Source organism: Scardinius erythrophthalmus, assembly GCF_964197995.2.
Source record: "Scardinius erythrophthalmus genome assembly, chromosome: 12".
NCBI lineage: Eukaryota > Metazoa > Chordata > Actinopteri > Cypriniformes > Leuciscidae > Scardinius > Scardinius erythrophthalmus.
The window spans coordinates 10,482,643-10,505,285 of record NC_138232.1 but is presented as its reverse complement, the minus strand read 5'-3'; the positions used below and the strand labels follow the sequence as shown (position 1 = coordinate 10,505,285).

Sequence of the window (22,643 nt, the reverse complement as noted above, 5' to 3'; positions counted from 1 at the left end):
AGTAATTAGCTATTTCCATATAAGTGCAAGGTGGTAAAGAGTCTAGGTCTCTGTTCCATTCAGCTGCAGGCAGCTCGTATGAGTTGACATTTTTAATATCTGCCAGCTTCTCTAAATACCTCTGTTTGACATTGGTAGTAAGTTTCTCCCTGTAAGAACCCTTTTCTTTTGCCACATTCTTATAGCTACGTCAGCTACGACTACGTCAGACTTCTTACTTCCGCTCAATTTTTCATTTCGCTTCTGTAGTCAGTCTGAGACAGCGTAATAGCTTTCCGTTTTCCTCCGGCCTGAAAACAGCCCGGCCAATCAACGAACAGAGGGCGGGCTGAGAGCCGTGACGTAGACACTGATTGTACCGTGGATGCGTAGATTTTTACTTCACATAATCTGCAAAAGTCGCGCACAGCCATGTTCACTCCGGTATTTGACTCGATGGTTTTGTTTTCGCATCATACATGTGTTTACAGTGGAAGTTAGATGCGGCTGAGCATGCGCATAACACACGCCATAACCAAACGTTATGTGATTGGCTTACGGGTAACCAATGATTTTAAACTTCAGACAAGCGCCCCCCCCGCGAGAGAGAAAACACTTCTCTATTATGCCATTCCAGAGTTTGGTATTACCAGGCTAACATTCTTATCCATTTCCTCTTAATTTTCTCGTAATTTCTATCCGTATATCCGTTACAATTTGTATCCGTCTCTGTATTGCTCTTACACTGTTGCCCCTAGCAACCGATAGCGTATCATCCCAAAATGGTGGGCGGGCTCAATTCGTCACGTGACAGCAAGCTACCTTGACGCATGTCCTCATTCTCAATAGGCTCTATGCATGATCGCTTCCGCGTTTTGTCTCAGCCCGCCCAGTTACATCCGGTGCTGCGTCAGAAGCCGTTTTTGCATTCAGGTGGAGATAATGGTAAATTACACTCGCTGTTTACAAGAACTTCCAGCGGTTAACGTGAATGATGTTAACAATATTGTGAGGCAGTTAGCTGTCACACCTAAGAGTAAATTATATATTTCGAGCTACATCGACAACTTTGAGGGTGAGTATTCTCTCATATCATGCAAAATCTGACTACCGAATCGGTTTCTAAAATCGAAGTCTCCGTTTCTGAGAAAAATTTATTTTAAGAAAGTTTTGGCCCTAGTACAACACTTCGCTATAGAACGCGCAATGCGGAAGTAAAGACGCTGGCTGAGATTCTACCGGAAATACGTCAGCAGCGTTCGTGCATAGAGCGTATTCTACCCAAGCCGTCAAACTGACGTCATTCGCGAAGGAACAGCATTCCAGAGTGGAAGCACATTTTTAGGTTTTGATTAAAGATGCTAAAAAAAATGCTAAAACCAGGACAAAATTATTCTTTTTTTCTGTGTATTAATCATGGTATTAACTTAATTATTTCTGTTTATTAACACAAATTAATTGTTCACCACAAGACTAGTAATGTGAGCTAACAAAGTAAGGCCTAATCATTATAAGGATTAATATAAGGATTACAATGTGGCTTCTTGACCCCTTCTTCAAATGTTTTATGGAATAAATCAAATGATCATCAGGCCAGCATGGCTAAACATGGTCTAACAACTATTTAGCTCTAAGGCCATTTTAATAAAATTCCACAAATATACAAATTATTTGAAAAAGCATATTTATATCTAAAACATAAATTATTTGTTAATTAAAATATTTAAATTTTAAAGCATGTTGTATTCTAATTTAAGGATTCTGTTCCTTATTACTTTAATCTTTATTAGGCTACTTTACCATCTGGTTTTTGCAAATGTGCCTTGACTGCCTTCCTTCGTAAAATCATAATGGCAATCAAAGTTTCTGTCAAAATACCATAATTACTTTAATGTTTTTTTCAAACGTGTGTCATACTGACGTTACGTAAATTCAACCGGAAGTGACGATATTGTAGGAAGTGTTTAGGCAATGCGCGGGAGTTTATTGTTGCTATCAAGAGAGCTGGCGTTCTAATTAATTTGTACAGATTTTTTTTTATCGTACTAAAGCTAAAAACAGCACAGGAATTTGCGTAGATGGCTCAGCTAAATGAAGTGGACTTACCGCCGAACCTGTCATGTCTCAAAGTACGTTCATATATTCAACTTTGCTTAGCGTTAGCCCTGTTGTTAAAACAAGATTATCAGCTACGAATGTGTTATCTGCTGCTCACATGTGTAGCTATAAGATACACACCGATGTGCTTATGTTCTTGTTTCATGCCAACTGCTTCCCTGAAATTGAACAAAATAAATTGCATTGCATGTTTTTGTACATCATTGAGAACATCAGTGTCATAGATGTCCAGTAACGTTAGTCAGGACAGGAGGGATAAGTTATGCAGGTTTGTTTGACATCAGATCTTGTATATTTTTTGTGTGTATCAGAGCATGGACAATCTCCTCCGATGTCCTATCTGCTTTGAGTTTCTCAACATCACCATGATGACCCAGTGTTCACACAACTGTACGTATTATATCACTTTTACAGATCAGTTTATATCCATTTGATGTTTTAATTGACATAATTTCTCTAAGCAAGATACTAAATTATTTCTTATTTTCTTTTTGGTTTTCCAAACAGTTTGTTCTCTGTGCATACGGAAGTTTTTCTCCTTTAAATTGTTGTGTCCTGTTTGTAACTCGGTAAGATAATCTGAATTCCTATCTATCTATCTATCTATCTATCTATCTATCTATCTATCTATCTATCTATCTATCTATCTATCTATCTATCTATCATGTAAAAATAATATGAACGAGTCAAACCTTCTTATCTGTCTGACTGTCAGTCTGTCAGTCATATTTTAATTAAGTTAAGATTTCCAGTAAACAGTTTCCATTAATCTTAGTTCAACTCTCCTTGCAGCCGTCAACAGAACAAGACCTGAGGAACAACAGATTATTAGACGACTTAGTTCAGAGCTTCCAATCAGCAAGGTAAAGTTTATTTCCTTTTAAAATATAAGCATTTATTTCAATAAGTGCTGCTTTTTTATTTAGATGTCAGTGGGTATGTTCTGTTTTTTTTGTGCATTTTGCACTGTTATGTGGGAAATCTGGAATAATGCAAAATGGATTTAAACATGGTAAAATGTTAAAGGTCCCATATTTTTTCGATTTGATATCTTTTATTTTGAACATGTAAATACAATAAAAATAAAAAAAATCAGAAAAAAAAAATATAAACAACAAAATAAAACTCCATACTTTCCAGTACTTAAAAAGAAACCTCTATTTACATGTACAAAAAGGAGTAGGAAGAAGTAAAATGTATGTACTCCTACCCCTTTATACCCCTACTACTATATTTAAGGCAATGGCTACAAAATAAGAAATCTACGGAGATAATAAATCTATAATCAATGAAAATATATATTCAAAAGTTCTATTCACATACATATGTTACACCTACATACACAGCAATATTTATACACATACTATAAATTATTCAATATAAGCTCAGGTTATTGTTAGCACTGTATTTCTTTGTATCTCTGGAATATAATTTCTTTGCAAATCTTTTTAAAATGTAATATGTTTGGACATTGCTTTAACTCATTATTTAGTTTATTCCACAATTTAACGCCACTGACAGATAAACAGAAACTTTTCCTAGTAGTTTGAAAACTGGGAGTCTTTGACATTCCCCTTAAATCTTAGCCCCCCTCTATTTCAAGAAACCTTTTCTGTATATTGCCAGGCAATAAATTGTTTCTAGCCTTGAACATAATTATAGCTGTATGAAATTCAACCAGATCAAGTAGTTTTAATGCTTTAGACTGTAAAAATGAGTTGGTATATTCCAAATATCCAGTGTTATGAATTATTCTTATTGTTTTTTTTTTTAAGTATAAATAATGATTGCAATGAATTTTGTTATGTGTTTCCCCAAACCTCTACACAATAATTTAAATACGGTAACACCAGTGAACAATACAAAATGTAGAGTGATCTGTACCAATGTAAAGGTGTACCCATATTGTACACCTTTCTGAAGTTAGAATATATTTGCGGTATAAGTACCAAAAACCATCTCAATATTTACAGCTCCTTTCTCGGAAGCTCTGCCAAGAACTGTTCGATTTTGGCCTGTCTACTTAATATTCATGGGCCTCTCTTCTGATTTGCCTGTTGTTTTCTGAGTGACCCACCATTGGTGGCGGTGGTGACTGAAGGCGGTGACTGAGTAGTTCTGACATCACATTTATACTGAATTCACAACGGCTTGTGAAAAGGCCAAGGGGGTAATCCAGCATCCGGAAAGTGTACCTTCTATGGGGGCATCCATTGGCTAACAAGCCATCACCTGCTTTTAGCATTCCATTGACTCCCATTCATTTTGGCATCACTTTGACAGCGAACAACTTTACATCTGAGGCGTCTAAAGACACTATTTGTCCATTGTTTATTTCTAAAGAAACACGACAATGTATAAAAGGCTCCATTACCTTGTATCTTACGTTATGGCCCCGTGGAAGCAGTTTTTGTAAAAATAGGCTAACGACTGCATCATGACCATGTGACTGTCTGTCGCACAGAACTGCGAAGTGTTTCAAAAAGACACTTTTTTTTCAATGACATACGACTCGCATTGACAGGGGAATGTCCGATCTGTCCGCTTACACGGCAGGTCCAAATGCACATCCGATTCATATCAGATTTATTTCCACATATGAATGACGTCTGAAACCTCAATTATGACTGAGCTCTCGCAGTTAACAGGTTTTTGTGTTTGTAAGTTGCACCCAGCCGCATCAGAAATGTTCATAAGCTTCTAATGACTTAAAGCTTCTAAACTCTTGCATTGTGTAGGCACTGATACTATAAACCAGGTAATTGACTGTGTCAGGGTGTGTGAAAGGTGGTAGTCCTTCTGGGTCTTTCATCCATTCTGTAGCTGCAGGTCGTTCGGGTCCATGTTGTTGATGCTAAGCCGTTTCTCTAAATAACGCTGTCTGGCGTTGTTATTTTGTCTCTCCCGATAGAGCCCCTTTCCTTTCGCTTCCTATTTCTCCATTTATTCAACCGTATCGCAAAAAATGCAAATGGATATCAAGCTTCTCTTTCTCTCTCTGTCGCTATTTCTCTCGGTCTCACTGTCGAAGTAACCATGGCGACGGATAGCGTAAACACCTAATATGGCGGCGCCTTCCCGGAAGCGATATTTTTTTTCCCAGGATGGTAGGGGAAGACTCATGAATATTAATTAGGGAAGTCATCCCTGATTGGTCTGATGACCTACTCCTAACCCCACCCCTAAACCTACCCGCCACTGGGGGTCTGATGATCTATCCCTAACCCCGCCCTAAACCTACCCGTCACTGGGGTTAAGACCAATCAGGGATGACTTCCCTAATTAATATTCATGAGTCTTCCCCTACCATCCTGGGGAAAAAAATATCGCTTCCCGGAATGCAGCGCGGAGTGAAACGCGTGACGTTATATTTTCATTCTCTATAGCAAAGCTATACTAAATTTGTGCCCTTATGTCTTGCAAAACAATTTTAAATCCTGCATTAACTTTTATGGTATTTTCATACAAGGTTATATATTTAAAAAAAAGAAAAAAAAAACTCTTTAAATAATATTTTCTTATATGATCAATTGATCACTCTGTGGATCATTTACAATTTAATTTCTGCAGAACTCTAGATCTTTCTGACGAATTCTACTGCTGCAAAAAATGTGTTGGCCTGAATATCAGTCTGACAAAAAGTCATTTGGGGGTTAATTAATGGGTAGTGATAAAATTGAACAGGAAAAATGTATTGCTTTATATTCAATGGAAAATACTTTGATATTGGTCCATTTTTGATATATTGACAGAGTGTGAGGTCATATTCAGTCTTCATTTGCTCAATGATTTAATCTCAGAAGGTAAAGTTTGAATCTGGTGCATGTGTCACTTTGCATATATAGAGACTTCTCTTATTGGAATATGTTGGTAGACATGACTATGAATAGAATCCAGTGAGTGACTTATTAAAAATAAATAAACTATTATTAATTATAAATACCTTAAAAACTACATAAATTCCACATAAAACTACATAATCTGATGAGTACCATTCTCATTTTATTTGTCTTTGTAACATTGATTAAGATTCAGCTACAAAGTCCCAGACATGCTGATTGACTGCCAAAATATGTTTGGTCACAGGAGTTTCTGTGAATTGACACTACAAATGTTGTTCATATGAATGACAACCTATATAAACATATGCTTCTGTTCTGCCATGTGCATGAAACTACTATCCCTGACAGTGTAACTCTAAATCCATTAATGAAAGGATACTTAAAGTTTAAGAACTTGCCTGAAGGTATCAGAAAATCAGCTAATTCATTAGAATTATGAGATTTACTTAAGAATTAATGTTAGTCCTTTATTGAATACAGTGTCTTCCATCTCGTGACAAACTTGAAAAAGTAATTCATTTGACCTAATGTCCTAGTCTGCCTTGAGATTTGGGATTTCCTTTAACAATCAAGTGGGTTTTTATTTTCAATATTCAGGTCTATATCTTTGGCATACTTCACCTGCTGCAGGACTCAAGGAAGCCATGTTTCTCTCCAAAGAGTCTTAAGTGCTCAGACTGTAGACATACAGACATACAAATTCTTCCAGTTACCTGAGGAAATTGAAAATAAATTGACAAGAAATGTGTGTGTGTATACAGTGCTATGCATAAGTTTAGACACCCATGCTAAAGTTGACTAAAAAGAAGAATAAAAAATCATCTTTTGGAAATTGAACTTAAAGGAACACTTCGACTTTTTGGGACTTTAGCTTATTCACCGTATCCCCCAGAGTTAGATAAGTCCATACATACTTTTTTCATCTCCGTGCGTGCTGTAAGTCTGTTTGACGCACCCACCGCTAGCCTAGCTTAGCACAAAGACTGGATGTAAATGGCTACAGCTAGCATACTAATCCCAATAAGTGACTAAATAACGGCAACATTTTCATATTTACATGTTGTGATTTGTATAGTCACAGTGTGTACAAATAACAAGGTCATATGAGAGACAGCCATTTTTTAAACGTTTAAATACTGGGAACTATTTTCTCAAAAGGCGAAACACTGCTACTTGAGTTTTGCTACACCACTTTTAAGTTTTGAGATGAAAAAGGTATGTATGGACTTATCTAACTCTGGGGGATACGGTAAATAAGCTAAAGTCCCAAAAAGTCGAAGTGTTCCTTTAATGCCTTTAGGCAATTAGGAACGTTAGGAAAAATTCCAACCTTTAAGGACACCAATTTTCTTTGTGAATGAATAATGTATCGTAAATAAATAAATAAATGTTCTTCCTTAAAATACAGGGTGCATAAGTCTGGACACCCCTATGTTAAATTCCCATAGAGGCAGGCAGATTTTTATTTTTAAAGGCCAGTTACTTCATGGATCAGGATACTATGTATGCATCCTGATAAAGTTCCCTTGGCCTTTGGAATTAAAATAGCCCCACATCATCACATAGCCTTCACCATACCTAGAGATTGGCATGGAGTACTTTCCATAAGATCATCTCTCAATGCAAATCAAACTAGCTATTAGGCTAACTGAAATAAAACCATGCCAATCTCATTTATTTAAAGAACATTTATTTATTTACGATACATTATTCATTATTCATAGAAAATTGGTGTCCTTAAAGGTTGGATTTTTCCTAATTTTTTTAATTAAGGCATTAAGTTCAATTTCCAAAAGATGATTTTATATTTTATATACATGTATATATATATATGTGTATGTGTAATATATATATACTGTGTATTGTAAACCTGCTATCCTATAGTAAGACTTTTTCCACGTGTACCTCACATTAAGTGTAAAAGTGCAAGGTAGTGAATAGCCAGAGTGCACAGTAGGTTTGTTTTCTTTTGCGATATTGGTTTTTAAATCAGTCTCTCTAGGTGCCATCAATCTCCTCCGTGTTGTTTGCCCATGAATGTGCCTAATATAGTTGGATGGTGGAGTTTCAGATGGCCATCAGGATGAAGAGGAAGATGCCTTATGGGACAGTGTTTTAATTTCCTGTTTTCTCAGAGTGATGATGTCAAAGGCACGTGTCATCTTTTAGGACAGGGCATTGGGGACAGTTGTTAAGGCCTTTGGTTTAGACATAGCATTGGTTTTTTTGTGCCTTTCTTTGGGTAGTGTATCTTGGGTAGAATATCTTTTTGTGATTTATTACATTCATATATGTGTAGGCTACATAGTAATGAATTTTAAAATATCACAATCTCAATTCAAACATCCACGGGATCTTATTCCTAAATGAGAATTTGTCTGTCTATTAAACCTTTGACAAGTACGATCACAGCAGACCATTCATATCTGGGCTGATCCAGAGGGAGCAGTTGTCATGTATAGGTATGAAACATCAGAAAGCTGTGGTCTTTTCAACCACACAGTATCATTATTTAGTTTACAGTAATTCAAATTGTCACAAAAGTACTATCAAAATAAAATAAAAAACGTCTAAACAGAGGAGAGTCTACTAGCAAAGAGAGAGCACGACAGAGGTTGTAATAAAACGAAAATCAACATTGGCTTGGCTTTTCTGATATGGCGAGAACTTATGGATTTATGATGATGTAAAGGCGAGCGAAGTGAGTTAGGTATATTATTGGACAGATAAATTGCCATATGTCGCTCTCTAACAAAGTTCATTGTAAAGCATTATATATTGTGAAGGCTCATTTCATAGCGCTTTGTAGCGCTGTGTTGGAATTTATTTTCCTAGGAAGTACCGTGTTTATTAATGAAGTAAAGTCTTCAACTAGTCAGCTTAAGATCCTGTAGTTGTCTATTCAGAATCATGGGTGAATTGTGATCTCTATTTTAGAGATCTTTGATCTAGTTTTTCCAGAATCGTGCAACTCTAGTTCATAGTATTAGTTTTTTTTTAAAGAATTTGTGGAATAATCATGTTTTAGGTAAGCTGAGTGCCCATTAGCAAAGATGGCAGATTTCCAATCTCCTGCTGTCCTGTGCCAGGCATTGAGTTAAGTGGGAAGGCTAGTTTTCTCCCTATATTATAAACCTTCTTTGTCATAATGAGTGCAATTAGCCTTGTGTTTCCAGGTCTGAATATCGACCCGTCTGAGCTACTGCTGTTGCAAGCTCATTGTCTTTGACTCTTCCTTCTCTTGTTGTCAGAAGATCAAGGAGCTTCCAAAAGAGATCCAAGTTTTGAATGAATGAATTTTCACTTCCATACAAACTGGAAAAGCCTGTTTTTTTCTGCCTTTGTAGGCTTTTTATTCTTTAATCCAGGATGTTATACTCGTCAGTCATGGCTATACTTTATAAACCTGTTCAAAACTGCTGTTCCACTTTGTCCTGTTTTCTTAGTTCAATGTTTCCCCTAGAATTTTTTCCAGCAGCGGTGCTGTTACGTGCCGGAGGTTGTTACCAAGCCGGTCGCGGGGGGTCCGGGGGTGCAAGATTTATTTTATTTTTTAATAACCCCTTAAACCATGACTTCTGGCAAGTTTTGTGGATAGAAATGGACATTTTGAGACATACAAATTTGACATACCATCAACTGAAGGCATGATTATTGCAGCACGTACCTTGAACTGGTCACAAACAGGATTAGGACAGGATTATTCATGTCTTTCTTTTGTGTTAATTTTCAGCTGTAAGGTAGAAATTGATAGTGGAAAAATGAAACTCTTTCCTCCCTCACCTGCACTACTGATCTTTTTTTCTGTAACACACTTTAGCACTTAGATACATCATCATGTAACCAGTACTTTATTTTATCCTGTAGACATTTTGAACATTAAAATCCAAATTAAACTTTTCGTTAGTTTAAAAGGTGACTAGCTTGCCTATTTTACTTCACTAACCTCCAGGGACGTGCAAAGAGTTCATCAGGGGCAGGGGCTCAAATGTAATGCTGTGATTAATCGCATTTCCCCCAAACTTGTAATCATCAGTATTTAAATGTTGAATCACTAATTAAATTAAACACACAAAAAAGGGGGAAAAAAGAAAAATTTTCACACAAATTGGACAGAAAATAGCCCTATATTAAAATATAAAACATCAATATATTATTCTTCATTCAGTTCTATGCAACATACTCAGATTTAACAGATTTATTTTTTGACTAATTATCAAAATAAAGTATAGTCATACAAAGCTCTTATTACCAGAGCATGTGACCAGAGCAGGTAATTTTACCATTGTTGCCCAGCATGGCTATTCCAGCTCAGTAGGGCTATTGCAAACCGAAGTCTACTACTGAGAAATTTAACGTTATTTGAGCGGACTTTGCTTTTCCAGTGCATGATCGGCGTTTGGGCCGTTAAGGAGCAGAACGCGCAGCGCAAACACGGAGCGGAACATTGAGCAGAGCGCAGTGCGCCGACACACACTCACACACACACAGAACGGAGAGCGCGGGGCAAACACCGAGCGGAAAAGACCCGCACGTGAAGTTACGAATGTTACGAGCTGCGCGAGAATGAAACCTGGTCGCCGAACACGGAGGGGCGGGACGGCATATTTTCCATAGACAGTAAAAAAAAAATGGACACAGCGACCCCAAAGACTTCAACGGAGAAAAGTTTGTACCGCGAACTCCTTTCCGCAAGCGCTTGCTCGCTCTCCCGTGGCGTCTGTCGTTGTGTCTGTCGCCGCGTCGCTTCTATTATGAGTGCGCTTTCCGCGCGCCCACATTTGAAATATTTGCATGTGAACGACTCCTTATGACAACGTGTGTAACTAAGTGAATGTCGTGATATTACTGATGATGATGTGAAGATTTTGCAGCGGCGCTGAAAATCCAGCGGCGACGCTGCGCCGCTGCTTAATACATTGTAGGGGAAACACTGTAGCTGTAATGTGCTGGTGATTATGTAACGTATGTGGTTCACTACAGCAATACATTTTCTCTGTGGGTTCAGTTTGCCTTACTAGATTCACATCAGCGCTTTGGGGACTGAAAGTAGACAGGATTTTCTGTGAGGGGGTCCATGAGGGTTTTTTATGGTCCTGGCTGGGTGGGTAGTTATGCCTTTAGGTACAAGACTGCAATTGAATTTTAAAAGCATTACTGAAGAAAGGCCAAACAATTAGGACAGTTTGTTGTTTATAAGTTAAAGGGATCAAATCATATATATTTTATATTTTTTTTGCATGCAGTCCCTTTATTAGGTTAGTCAAGGTTATTTCTCCAAACAACCATTTTCCACCATCTGTCTGATCATGTTTTATTGTCTTTTTTTGCTGCTGTGACTTCTACAAAAACACCCTTTTTACATGTAGAACGAGTAACAGTGTGTACCCAGTGGCATAATGTACACATGATGATATTTCAGAAGCACATATTACACACATACTCTCAGATACTTTGAACACATTTTCCCAATTTTGCCTATAATCAGTGCATAAAATGTGCATCCTGAATCCTGTTATTTAGGCTGTTCGACTCTTGTTTTACAATCTTTCTTGACATTTTCATTTACTCTCAACTGACTGCAAAGAACCTACAAAAGCACATTTGTTAATTCGTTCAGGGGCCAGAGGTATTTTTTTGGGATATATACAGTAGATCCACATAGTGAGTTTTTAATAACCTCAGTCACGGTTCCATCCTTTCAGAACATGTATTAAATCTCATTTTTAGCTTAACAGGAAGATTGGGATTGAGGCTTTATCTCTCCTTTTTTCTTAGGGTAATGGGCGAAGATTGAATTTTATTTCCTTTTTTAGCTTTAGTCTGTTTGTGGGTTTGATGAGATGTTAGATCTTTTCTAATAGCATTGACATATAAGGAGGAAAACTGATGTCACTCTTCAGATGTTAATGTAGACCAAAAATGGTCACAGCCACTTTAATACCAATTGGGACACCTTGTTTCTTTTTCTTAAACGTTTAATTTTGTGTGCATATATGTGGATTAACGGTCAAACAAAGAGAAATAAAAGGTTTCAATATGGAAAGTGGCGTTTGCACACCTCATTGTCTCCACTTTTATGGCTCTGTAATGGCCTCACAGCCACTTACTGCGTTTGTTGGCTTTCCACATTTCCACTGGAATTGCGAAACCAACAGGTGCTTGCCTGCATGCATTCACTCTCTCACACTTCCTTTTATGTACTCTTTTCTCTTTCTCGCTCCTTCTGCCCTTCTGTCGTCCCCTCAAAATTATTTTTCACTATTTCGTCTCTCACTCTCCCTCAGTGGGGAAGGGGAGATATTCGAAAGCTTACACATTGTACAGAGAAGCACAGTATTGCTGTCAAAAACACTTTTACTGACAAATTGTCACCTTAGTGTCTCAGATGAAGGATGCTCAAACAGCTTTTTTGTGTCCTTGGCCCAGTTTATCATCTTAGAATGTGTTTTTATATTTTATTTTTATTTTTTATATTAGATATTGTATGTGCCTTGCATATACCTCATGACCCAAAGTACGTGGATTACCCTTTTATTTTTATTTTTTATATTAGATATTGTATGTGCCTTGCATATACCTCATGACCCAAAGTACGTGGATTACCCTTTTATCTCTGTAATTCTGGGATAGAGCACTTAGGCGTAAAATGTGGTTTATAATTGCTTTGAATACAAATACCGCTCAAATGTTTGGGGTCAGTAAAGTGTGCATTAAATTAATCAAAAGTGACAGTAAAGACTTTTATTTTGTTTCTATTTCAAATACATTAAATGCTGTTCTTTTGAACTTTGTTCATCAAAGAGTCATGAAAAAATGTATCACAATTTGCACAAAACTATTAAGCAGCACAATCATTTTCAGCGTCTATAATTAGAAATGTTTCTTGAGCGCCCAAATCATCATTAGAATTTCTGAAGGATCACGTGACACTGAAGACTGGTGTAATGAGACTGAAAAGTCAGCTTTGCCATCACAGGAATAATTTACATTCTAAAATATATTAAAATAGAAAACTGTTATTTTAAATTGTAATATTTCACAATATTACTCTTTTGTACTATATTATTGATCAAATAAATGAAGCCTTAGTGAGCATAAGAGACTTTTCAAAACCGTTTAAAAAGCTAGTGTATATGGCACAATTCCAGTTTATAGAATGCTAACTATTTTTGAATGGCCAAAGTATATATAAAGTGTCAATTTAATAAACTTATGTTAACATGACTAGATCTAATTTAAATGTAGTAATGTTTAATAATATGATTAAAACACTGAGTTAACCAGAAACTCCAACACCATTGTCAGCATTCACACTTTTATGAACATGTTTGTAACTCTCCATCTCCAGGCAAAAGTTGTGTCACTCAAATTTGGAATCACCCCCTATTTCACCTCAAACCCCAGCTATGATGATCAAAGGCAAAGCAGCGAGACAGAAGGGCATCAAAAAGGAAGCAAGCACCCTCAGTCATTTTTTCCAAAAGAAGACCACCATGACCCCAGTCAAATCAGAACCAGTGGAGGTGTGCTTACAGCCAGGCACCATCAAACTAGAAAGTGTGGAGGAAACGGCAATGGTAAAAGTGGAGAAGATGGAAATATCAACTTTTCCTTCCACATCACAAAGCAGTAAGCCGGTGGTTAAAGGTAACTAATGCCACATATGCCATTTTATTGCATTTATGTTGTATATTTGGTATAAACATGCATATTAGTTAAATGTTAAAAATAAAGGACACTTGTAATTGTTTTTCTTGATTTGCTACTATATATTTAGTTCTTGAATGTGTAAATTGTGGTATTGTCATTTTGTGATTCTCTTGTGTGAAACTTTGTGCTGCCGTCTTGACCAGGTCTCTCTGGAAGAAGAGATAGGAATATCTCAATGTGATTCTCCTGGTTAAAGGAAATAATAATAATTGGATTTAAAAAATACATGTTTTTATTCAGTCTAATACACTGTAATTTTTGTCTGTTGTCTAAGAAAAAAAAAAACCTGGTTGTCTCCTAATGCATTGATTGGTTTTCTTCACAATAAGTGCATTATATATATCTTTAAATCCTCTTAATCACATCTGATCTTTTTTAGATTTAAATGGCAATGACTTTGTGTTTGTGCTTTGCCTAATTGTGCTTTTTCTAATAAGCAATAATCTTCAATAATTTGTTGCAGTGGAATGTCCTGTCTGTGAGGTGTGTGTGCCCGAACAGCACATTAATAAACATCTGGATATGTGTCTGAGCCGAGACGATAAGAAAGAGGGATTGAGAAGGTAAGGAGAATATTTGCCCTGTAATGCAATAGCAGTGTGTGAAGTTTGAGGGAGAAAATGGTCTTATCTTTCTTTGACTGCAGGATACATTTTGTGATTTTCTAGAGAATCACTAGATGCTGCTAATTGACCTGCTGTTATTCAAGTTCAGAATCGTCAGTTTTTGTGCAGTAGGTCAACAAAAAAAAATTTAATAATGAATAACTGACATTTTAGACATACTTGTAAAAGATATTGTTCATTTTTGCCAATGAAAAATAATCCAATCCAGGATCAAATGTGGAGAAGGAGAGTGATGCAAATGGCAAAACATTTCAAATATCTTGAAACACCATTTATCCAATAAGTGGAGCAGAACTTATTTCTGTATTGTTTGTCTAGTTGTCCATCAAGCTCAATTTTCTTAGACCTGTTTATTTTTCTACCTAATCAGATACCCTATACAATTGTTCTCTTATGCATGTGTCTGAGTTAGTTAGATTAAGTTTAACAAATGAACTGATTGCTGAAAAAACTTTTCTTGAATAGATGGTTAAATTTAAGATAACCTCGTTCTGTGGGGAAAAATGATGGCCACTTAAAAAGTAGCTGAAGAGTACTTGTTGTTAAAGAATGGATTCAGTCCTTACAAAATAACATTCCCTATAGATTATAGCTTGTCTCCATCCCTCCCCCTCTACTTACCCACCCCTTTTCACCTGAGGGACATTCTGAAGGGCCGACATTTGGTGTGCATGTGTGATTGACAGAAAGAGTGATTTCATTTACTGGACACCTTGAGGGTAACGTGATGAATGAGGGTGTGTGTCAGCATTTCTGTGGCCTTAAGCCCATCCTGACATACTAATGCTACAGGGATGAATGAAATTTGCACCTTTTCATGCTTAACTCAACTGTCTATATTTGTGTAATAGTGTTGGATCTGATACTTATATCTAATACTTGATATTAGGTATAAGTAATAATTCAAACCTTAGTGATTTCCTTTCTTCTGTGGAACACAAAAGAAGATATTTTGAAGAACATTGGGGTCCAAACTACATTGGACCCCACTGACTTTCATCCCCTCTAAATTTTGTTTTCCACAAAAGTCAGTCAGTCGTATAGGTTTGGAATGAGAAAATGATTTTCATTTTTTGGTGGGCTGTTCCTTTAATCGCTACAGCTATTTAATTGTACTGCCTGAATGCTGTTGTATGCAGTATAATTGAAAATGAAGAAATGTTACTGTGTTAGTCATATTCAAATTTATACTACCTTGTAATCAGGTAAGGACGTATACTAAAAGCAATTTGATAAAAAGAAAAATGAAAGCAAGAGAAAATAGCCTGAAAGAAAACGTTTCAATGTATTTCATGGACATTCCACTTGTCACTTCCTTTCATTGTAGATCTGACACATTTCCTCAAGGATGTCAGGGAAAGATAAAATAATGTGTGACCCCTATAAAGATTAGAAAGACAAGTTAACAAGTAAATAGCAATACACCCAACTACCAGAGCCATGCCATCCTGACAAACTGAGCAACCAGAAAATGACTTTTCAGAGAATTGACCAAAGGACCAATGACAGAGTTGAAGAGCTATTTGGCTGACATCAGAGAAACTGTCCTGATAGCAACAGCCTCTTCACCACTTGAGATTCACCTCTGGGACAGTGCCTGGGAGAAAGACATTTCTGAGAAAGACTGGCATTAAATCATGTAAAAGCCATGGGACAAAACCTGAAATATTTTGGTAGTAAATTTTGTGGTCTGACAAGAATTAAGTTCTTTGGCTTAAAAGCAAAGCACTATGTTTGGTGAAAAATACAACCCAGTACCAGTTAACGCCTAATCTGCCTCGGTGGCAGTGTCATGTTTGTGGGATTTCTTTTTCAGATGGTGGAACTGGAATGTTTGTTGGCATCAAGGCCCAAATGGATTAAGCCCAATGCATGCAAATCCTTGTTTCAGTCAGCCAGAAATTTGAGTTAGTTACTTTCTCACATGACAGTTGAACAAACTACACTTCAAAACTATAAAGTTATTGGTTTATAGTTAGTATTCTAGACACATACTTAAATCCAATTGAAAATTTGTGCTATGACCTGAACAGTCACTCTCCATCTAATTTGAATTGTTTTACATGTCGTAAAACCGATAAAACAGCTGTAACACACACTTGAGGTACTTGAGGTTCATTTTATATTAATGTGACAAGTTTTTTGCTTTTCTCGAAAACTGTTAATAATAAATGGAATTTCCCTTTGAATGGTTTCTAAAGAAATGGTTTCTTTTATCTTTTTAGGGGCCAAGCCCCAAAAGGGCTGTAGCCCCTATTGTATCTGTTAGTTTTCTTTCTATTATTTTTCTTCTTCCCGAAAGGAAGTCTATGGCAGCCCTATCAACGGAACATAGTAAAATGATGAAATCTGGCACACTTGTGGTGATAGTCATGAATAGTAATCTGACCAATTTTGGAGTTTCTAAGACCAACTCTATAGCTCTTTTGAACCCTTTGTTCTAGAAAAATTACATTTAGTTCACCCGATTCTTCTCTTCATGCTGATCCCATTTAACAATTAACATTAAGACTCCATCCATTACAGTAGTGGCCATTTTGAAAAGCACAGTATGCTCCTTTATTTTTCGATGCTCCTTTAAATTTTGTCCAAAATCTGACCAGATGATCTTTGAACTGAGCTGCACCGACTTGTCTGAACAGATGTTTTTATTATTAATAATCTTTGTTCAAAAGTTATGATGTTGCGAACTTAAGTCGACCCAAAATTGGTTCAGAGGCTGTATCTCGGCCAAACTTTAAACAATCAATATGAAAATTTTGTCCAAAATCGGCTCAGATGATCTTTGGACTGAGCTGCAAAGAATTTTTTTATATTCGCTACCGTCTCCGACTGTGACCTTGCCTGTGTTTGTTGTCTTATTCCAGTTAGCTTAGCATGCTAACCAGTTGCCATTCTTTCTATTTTGGCTCTTCAGCTATCAGGTCAACCATAAGTTACATTAGCATTAAATTATCTTAGCATGCTAATCTGGTTAAAATATTAAGTAATGCTTTGATGTGCCCATTTTCACACTGAAAGCTCTCCTCGGCAGTGGAGTAACTTACTAACTTACTAAGCCACATGCCCCAAACCTTTCAGGTCGTGGGTTCTAATCCCATGTGGCACATGCCCAGACTGCAAGAAGTACTGTGACCAGAATTGGTGTAAAAGTTGCTTTTGTTCCAGACATTTTCTGAGACGGATCTTATTAAATATAACACATTTATATACAATATCTTCGTTTTGAGTTGATTCTCACTTGAACTATGGAACTTTGGCATATCTGTGAACACGCATCCTCCCAGTGGCACAATGAGATGAGTGACAGGCACCTGACCCAGAGTTTTGTGGGTTTGAGTCCCATGTGGAACAACTTTCTAAAATTGTGTATAATGTGTCATTTAGATTCCTTTATTATCCAGGTAAGCATTGTACTAATCTTCCTATTGGATTAGAAATAAATGTGTTTTTGTTCATTTTAAGTTTATTCTCACCTTGGAAGCTGTTCCACATAAAGAACTATACAATTTTTTTATTAGGGCCCAAGCCCTGAAAGGGCGAAGGCCCTATTGTTTCCGGTAGGATTATTATTATTATTAGGGCCCAAGCCCTGAAAGGGCGAAGGCCCTATTGTTTCCGGTAGGATTATTTATTATTATTATTATTATTAGGGCCCAAGCCCTGAAAGGGCGAAGGCCCTATTGTTTTCGGTAGGATTATTTATTATTATTATTATTATTCTTATTTTTCTGTCAACCTTTCGGGCACTTTTGAGACCCTTAACATGCTCGAAAACTCTTGAAACTTTGCACACGGGTCAGAACCCGCGGCCATCAGGGCCGGGCTGAAGCTGGTACCCGGGCGTGGCAGGGGGGCTCGACAGCGCCCCCTTGAACGGGGTCCGAAAACTTGGTCCATAAATCAGACACGCTTGCATGTAATAATATGAAACTCGGTACACATATAGATCTCATCGGGCCGAACAACTTTCGTACTTTTACTTTTTACGCCAGCCCAACAGGAAGTCGGCTATTATGGATTGTTTTGAAACGCATGCTGTGGAATTTAATGTACTCCTCCTAGAGAATTCATCGATTCGCCTCCAAACTCGGTCAGCATGAAGTCAAGACATTGAGGATGCTAAATTGCGGACGGATTTTTGATATCTCAAACGGTTTGGCCGTGGCAAGGAAACGAATTTATGGCGAATAAGGGACACAGGAAGTGTGTTATAACTTCAGCATACATTATCTGATCTTGATGAAACTTCAGCAGTGTGTTCGTTGTAAGAGGCCGAACACAAGGATGTGACTATTGTGAGTCAAAGTTATAGCGCCACCAACTGGCAGCAGGAAGTGTGTCACTTTCAAAATGCTTTGAAATCACCCTCTTATTTTTACCCGATTTGCTTCAAACTTTATGTGTATAATGTAAACACACGGCAGATGTAGACCTGTGAAAGGATTTTTGATATCTTTAATACTGTTGCCGTGGCAACGCATCAAACTTTAATATTGTTTTTTGATGCTTTTGAGACTCTTAACATACTTGAAATTGAATGAAACTCGACAGACACATCACACTTATTAGCCCGTAGACTTGTGCAAAGTTTCAGAAACGGGCGTGGTGAGGGGCTCAGTAGCGCCACCTTTAGTCATAAGTGGGGGGGTTAGTTTTATCAACAGCAACAAAACTTGGTATGTGTATTGTTCTCATCAAGACGGACAACTTTCTAATTTACATTAACGATCTCCGACCAACAGGAAAAGAGATATTTTGGTTTGAATGTGGATTTTCTGAAGAATTTTCTCTCCCTCTCTCTGTGTCTCTGTGTGTGTGAGGGGAGGGGGGGATTTGACTATTGCTTTTATATTGTTAATCAAGGTTTCAGGGGCTTTTGGGGTCCTTAACGTGCTCAAAAACTCTTGAAACTTTACACACAGGTCAGAACCCACGGCCATCAGTGCCGGGCTGAAGCTGGTACCCGGGCGTGGCAGGGGGGCTCAACAGCGCCCCCTTGAACACGGTCTGAAAACTTGGTCCATATATCAAACACACTTGCATGAATTAATATGAAACTCGGTACACATATAGATCTCATCGGGCCGAACAACTTCCGCAGTCTAAGTTATTAGCTCCGCCCAACAGGAAGTCAGCTATTATGGGTTGTTTGGAAAACGCTTGCTGTGGAATGTGAACTACTCCTCCTAGAGAATTCATCACATCCCCACCAAACTCGGTGTGCATGAAGTCAAGACATTGAGGATGCTAAATTGCAGACGGATTTTTGATATCTCGAACGGTTTGGCCGTGGCGAGGAAACGAATTTATGGCGAGAAAAGAGAAACACGAAGTGTTATAACTTCTGCATACATTAACTGATCTTGATGAAACTTCAGCAGTGTGTTCATGGTAAGAGGCCGGTCAGATGGATGTAACTATTGTGAGTCAAAGTTATAGCGCCACCAACTGGTAGCAGGAAGTGTGTCACTTTCAAAATGCTTTTGACAAAAGTGGGGGGGTTACTTTTACCCACAGTTACAAAAATCAGTACGCATATTGGTCTCATCGAGCCGGACAACTTTCTAATTTACAGTCATTAGCTCCGAGCAACAGGAAGTCAGATATTTTGGTTTGAATGTGGATTTTTTGGATATGTCAGACTCTGAGTTTTTAGTTACTCCTCCTAAGTGGTTTATTTTATTCACACCAAACTTTTTCAACATGATAAAAATACATTAAAGATATATATATATATATATATATATATATATATATATATATATATATATATATATATATATATATATATATATATATATATATATATAAATATAGCTGCGAGCAGCGATGAAGGGCCAAAGCCGGCGGCACCGCCACCCCGGTGCCTTTAGGTAACTAAAGGCATCAGGGTTGCGGTGCCACCGGCTTGGGCCCGTAATCGCTGCTCGCAGCTATATTTATTATTATTATTATTTTGTCAACCTTTCGGGCACTTTTGGGGCTCTTAACATGCTCGAAAACTCTTGAAATTTTGCACACACGTCAGAACCCGCGGCCATCAGGGCCGGACTGAAGCTGGTACCCGGGCGTGGCAGGGGGGCTCGACAGCGCCCCCTGGAACGGGATCCGAACACGTGTCCATAAATCAAACACGCTTGCATGTAATAATATGAAACTCGGTACACATATAGATCTCATCGGGCCGAACAACTTTCGTGCTCTAAGTTTTACGCCAGCCAAACAGGAAGTTGGCTATTTAGCGTTGTTGGGAAACGCATGCTGTGGAATTTAATGTACTCCTCCTAGGGAATTCATCGATTCGCCTCCAAACTCGGTCAGCATGAAGTCAAGACATTGAGGATGCTAAATTGCGGACGGATTTTTGATATCTCGAACGGTTTGGCTGTGGCGAGGACACGAATTGATGGCGAATAATGGAAACAGGAAGTGTGTTATAACTTCTGCATACATTAACTGATCTTGATTAAACTTCAGCAGTGTGTTCGTTGTAAGAGGCCGATCACAGGGATGTGACTACTGTGAGTCAAAGTTATAGCGCCACCAACTGGCAGCAGGAAGTGTGTCCCTTTCAAAATGCTTTCAAATCACCCTCTTATTTTTACCCAATTTGCTTCAAACTTTATGTGTATAATGTAAACACACGGCAGATGTAGACCTGTGAAAGGATTTTTGATATCTTTAATACTGTTGCCATGGCAACGCTTCAAACTTTAATATTCTTTTTTGATGCTTTTGAGACTCTTAACATACTTGAAATTGGATGAAACTCGACAGACACATCACATTTATTAGCCAGTAGACATGTGCAAAGTTTCAGAAACGGGCGTGGTGAGGGGCTCAGTAGCGCCACCTTTAGTCATAAATGGGGCGGTTAGTTTTATCAACAGCAACAAAACTTGGTATGTGTATTGTTCTCATCAAGACGGACAACTTTCTAATTGACATTAACCATCTCCGACCAACAGGAAGAGAGATATTTTGGTTTGAATGTGGATTTTCTGAAGAATTTTCTCTCCCTCTCTCTGTGTCTGTGTGTGTGTGAGGGGAGGGGGGAGATTTGACTATTGCTTTTATATTGTTAATCAAGGTTTCAGGGGCTTTTGGGGTCCTTAACGTGCTCAAAAACTCTTGAAACTTTGCACACAGGTCAGAACCCACGGCCATCAGGGCCGGGCTGAAGCTGGTACCCGGGCGTGGTTGGGGGGCTCAACAGCGCCCCCTTGGACGGGGTTCTAAAACTTGGTCCATATATCAAACACGCTTGCATGAATTAATATGAAACTCGGTACACATATAGATCTCATCGTGCCGAACAACTTTCCCCTGGTCAAGTTTTACGCCAGCCCAACAGGAAGTCGGCTATTATGGGTTGTTTGGAAAACGCTTGCTGTGGAATGTGAAATACTCCTCCTAGAAAATTCACCGTGTCCCCTCCAAACTCGGTGTGCATGTAGTCAAGACTTTGAGGATGCTAAATTGCGGACGGATTTTTGATATCTCGAACGGTTTGGCCGTGGCGAGGAATCGAATTTATGGCGAGAAAAGAGAAACATGAAGTGGAATAACTGCTGCATACATTAACTGATCTTGATGAAACTTCACCAGTGTGTTCGTGGTAAGAGGCCGATCAGATGGATGTGGCTATTGTGATTCAAAGTTATAGCGCCACCAACTGGCAGCAGGAAGTGTGTCACTTTCAACATGCTTTAGACAAAAGTGGGGGGGTTAGTTTTAACTACAGTAAAGAAAAAATAGTTTTTATATTGTTCTCATCAAGCCGGACAACTTTCTAATTTACATTCAATAGCTCTGGCCATCAGGAAGTCAGATATTTTGGTCTGAATGTGAATTTTTTTGCAAAATCAGCCTCTGAATTTTTAGCCACTCCTCTTAAACTATTTATTTTATTCGTACCAAACTTTTTCAACATGATGAAACTACATTAAATATGCTAAGTTGTGAATGGATAATAAATATCTCAAACGGTTTTGCTATGGCGAGGGATTAATGTCCAAAAAGGAAACACTAAAAATCTTCTAAAAATGTAATTATATACCATTTATTTCTATATAAAAGTGTACAAATATCACAACTAAACCCATTTTATTCTGTTTTTGCAATTCAAGAAGAATGAAAAAGTTAAAAACAGGCTATTTAGTGCTATTTGGTTCAACAAAAAAGCAAACATAGGGCTATACTGCCCTCTTGTGTCCAAAAGGACATCAAAATAGTATATAAAACTTTTTACCAGGTAGGCCAATATTGTATTTAAATATACATTTATTAGGTATGTGTCTGAGGATATTTTCCCACCGGTTAATCGACGTGTGACACGAGTGTGTGCTTTTAAATCGCTAAT

The 22,643-nt window shown here is 37.7% G+C and overlaps 1 protein-coding gene across 5 annotated transcripts in view; it reads left to right on the top strand.

The window, feature by feature from the left end:
• The first annotated feature begins 1,887 nt into the window (after positions 1–1,887).
• Positions 1,888–22,643, top strand: part of rad18 (RAD18 E3 ubiquitin protein ligase) — a 48,971-nt gene continuing 28,215 nt past the window's right edge. For all 5 annotated transcript variants that reach the window (XM_081381551.1, XM_081381552.1, XM_081381549.1 and 2 more), the window contains exons 1-6: positions 1,888–2,108; positions 2,409–2,487; positions 2,605–2,666; positions 2,890–2,960; positions 13,291–13,589; positions 14,116–14,215. In XM_081381551.1, the coding sequence (XP_081237677.1) occupies positions 2,058–2,108; positions 2,409–2,487; positions 2,605–2,666; positions 2,890–2,960; positions 13,291–13,589; positions 14,116–14,215 (662 nt within the window). In that variant the 5' untranslated portion in view covers positions 1,888–2,057. The remainder of the gene's footprint in view (positions 2,109–2,408; positions 2,488–2,604; positions 2,667–2,889; positions 2,961–13,290; positions 13,590–14,115; positions 14,216–22,643) is intronic.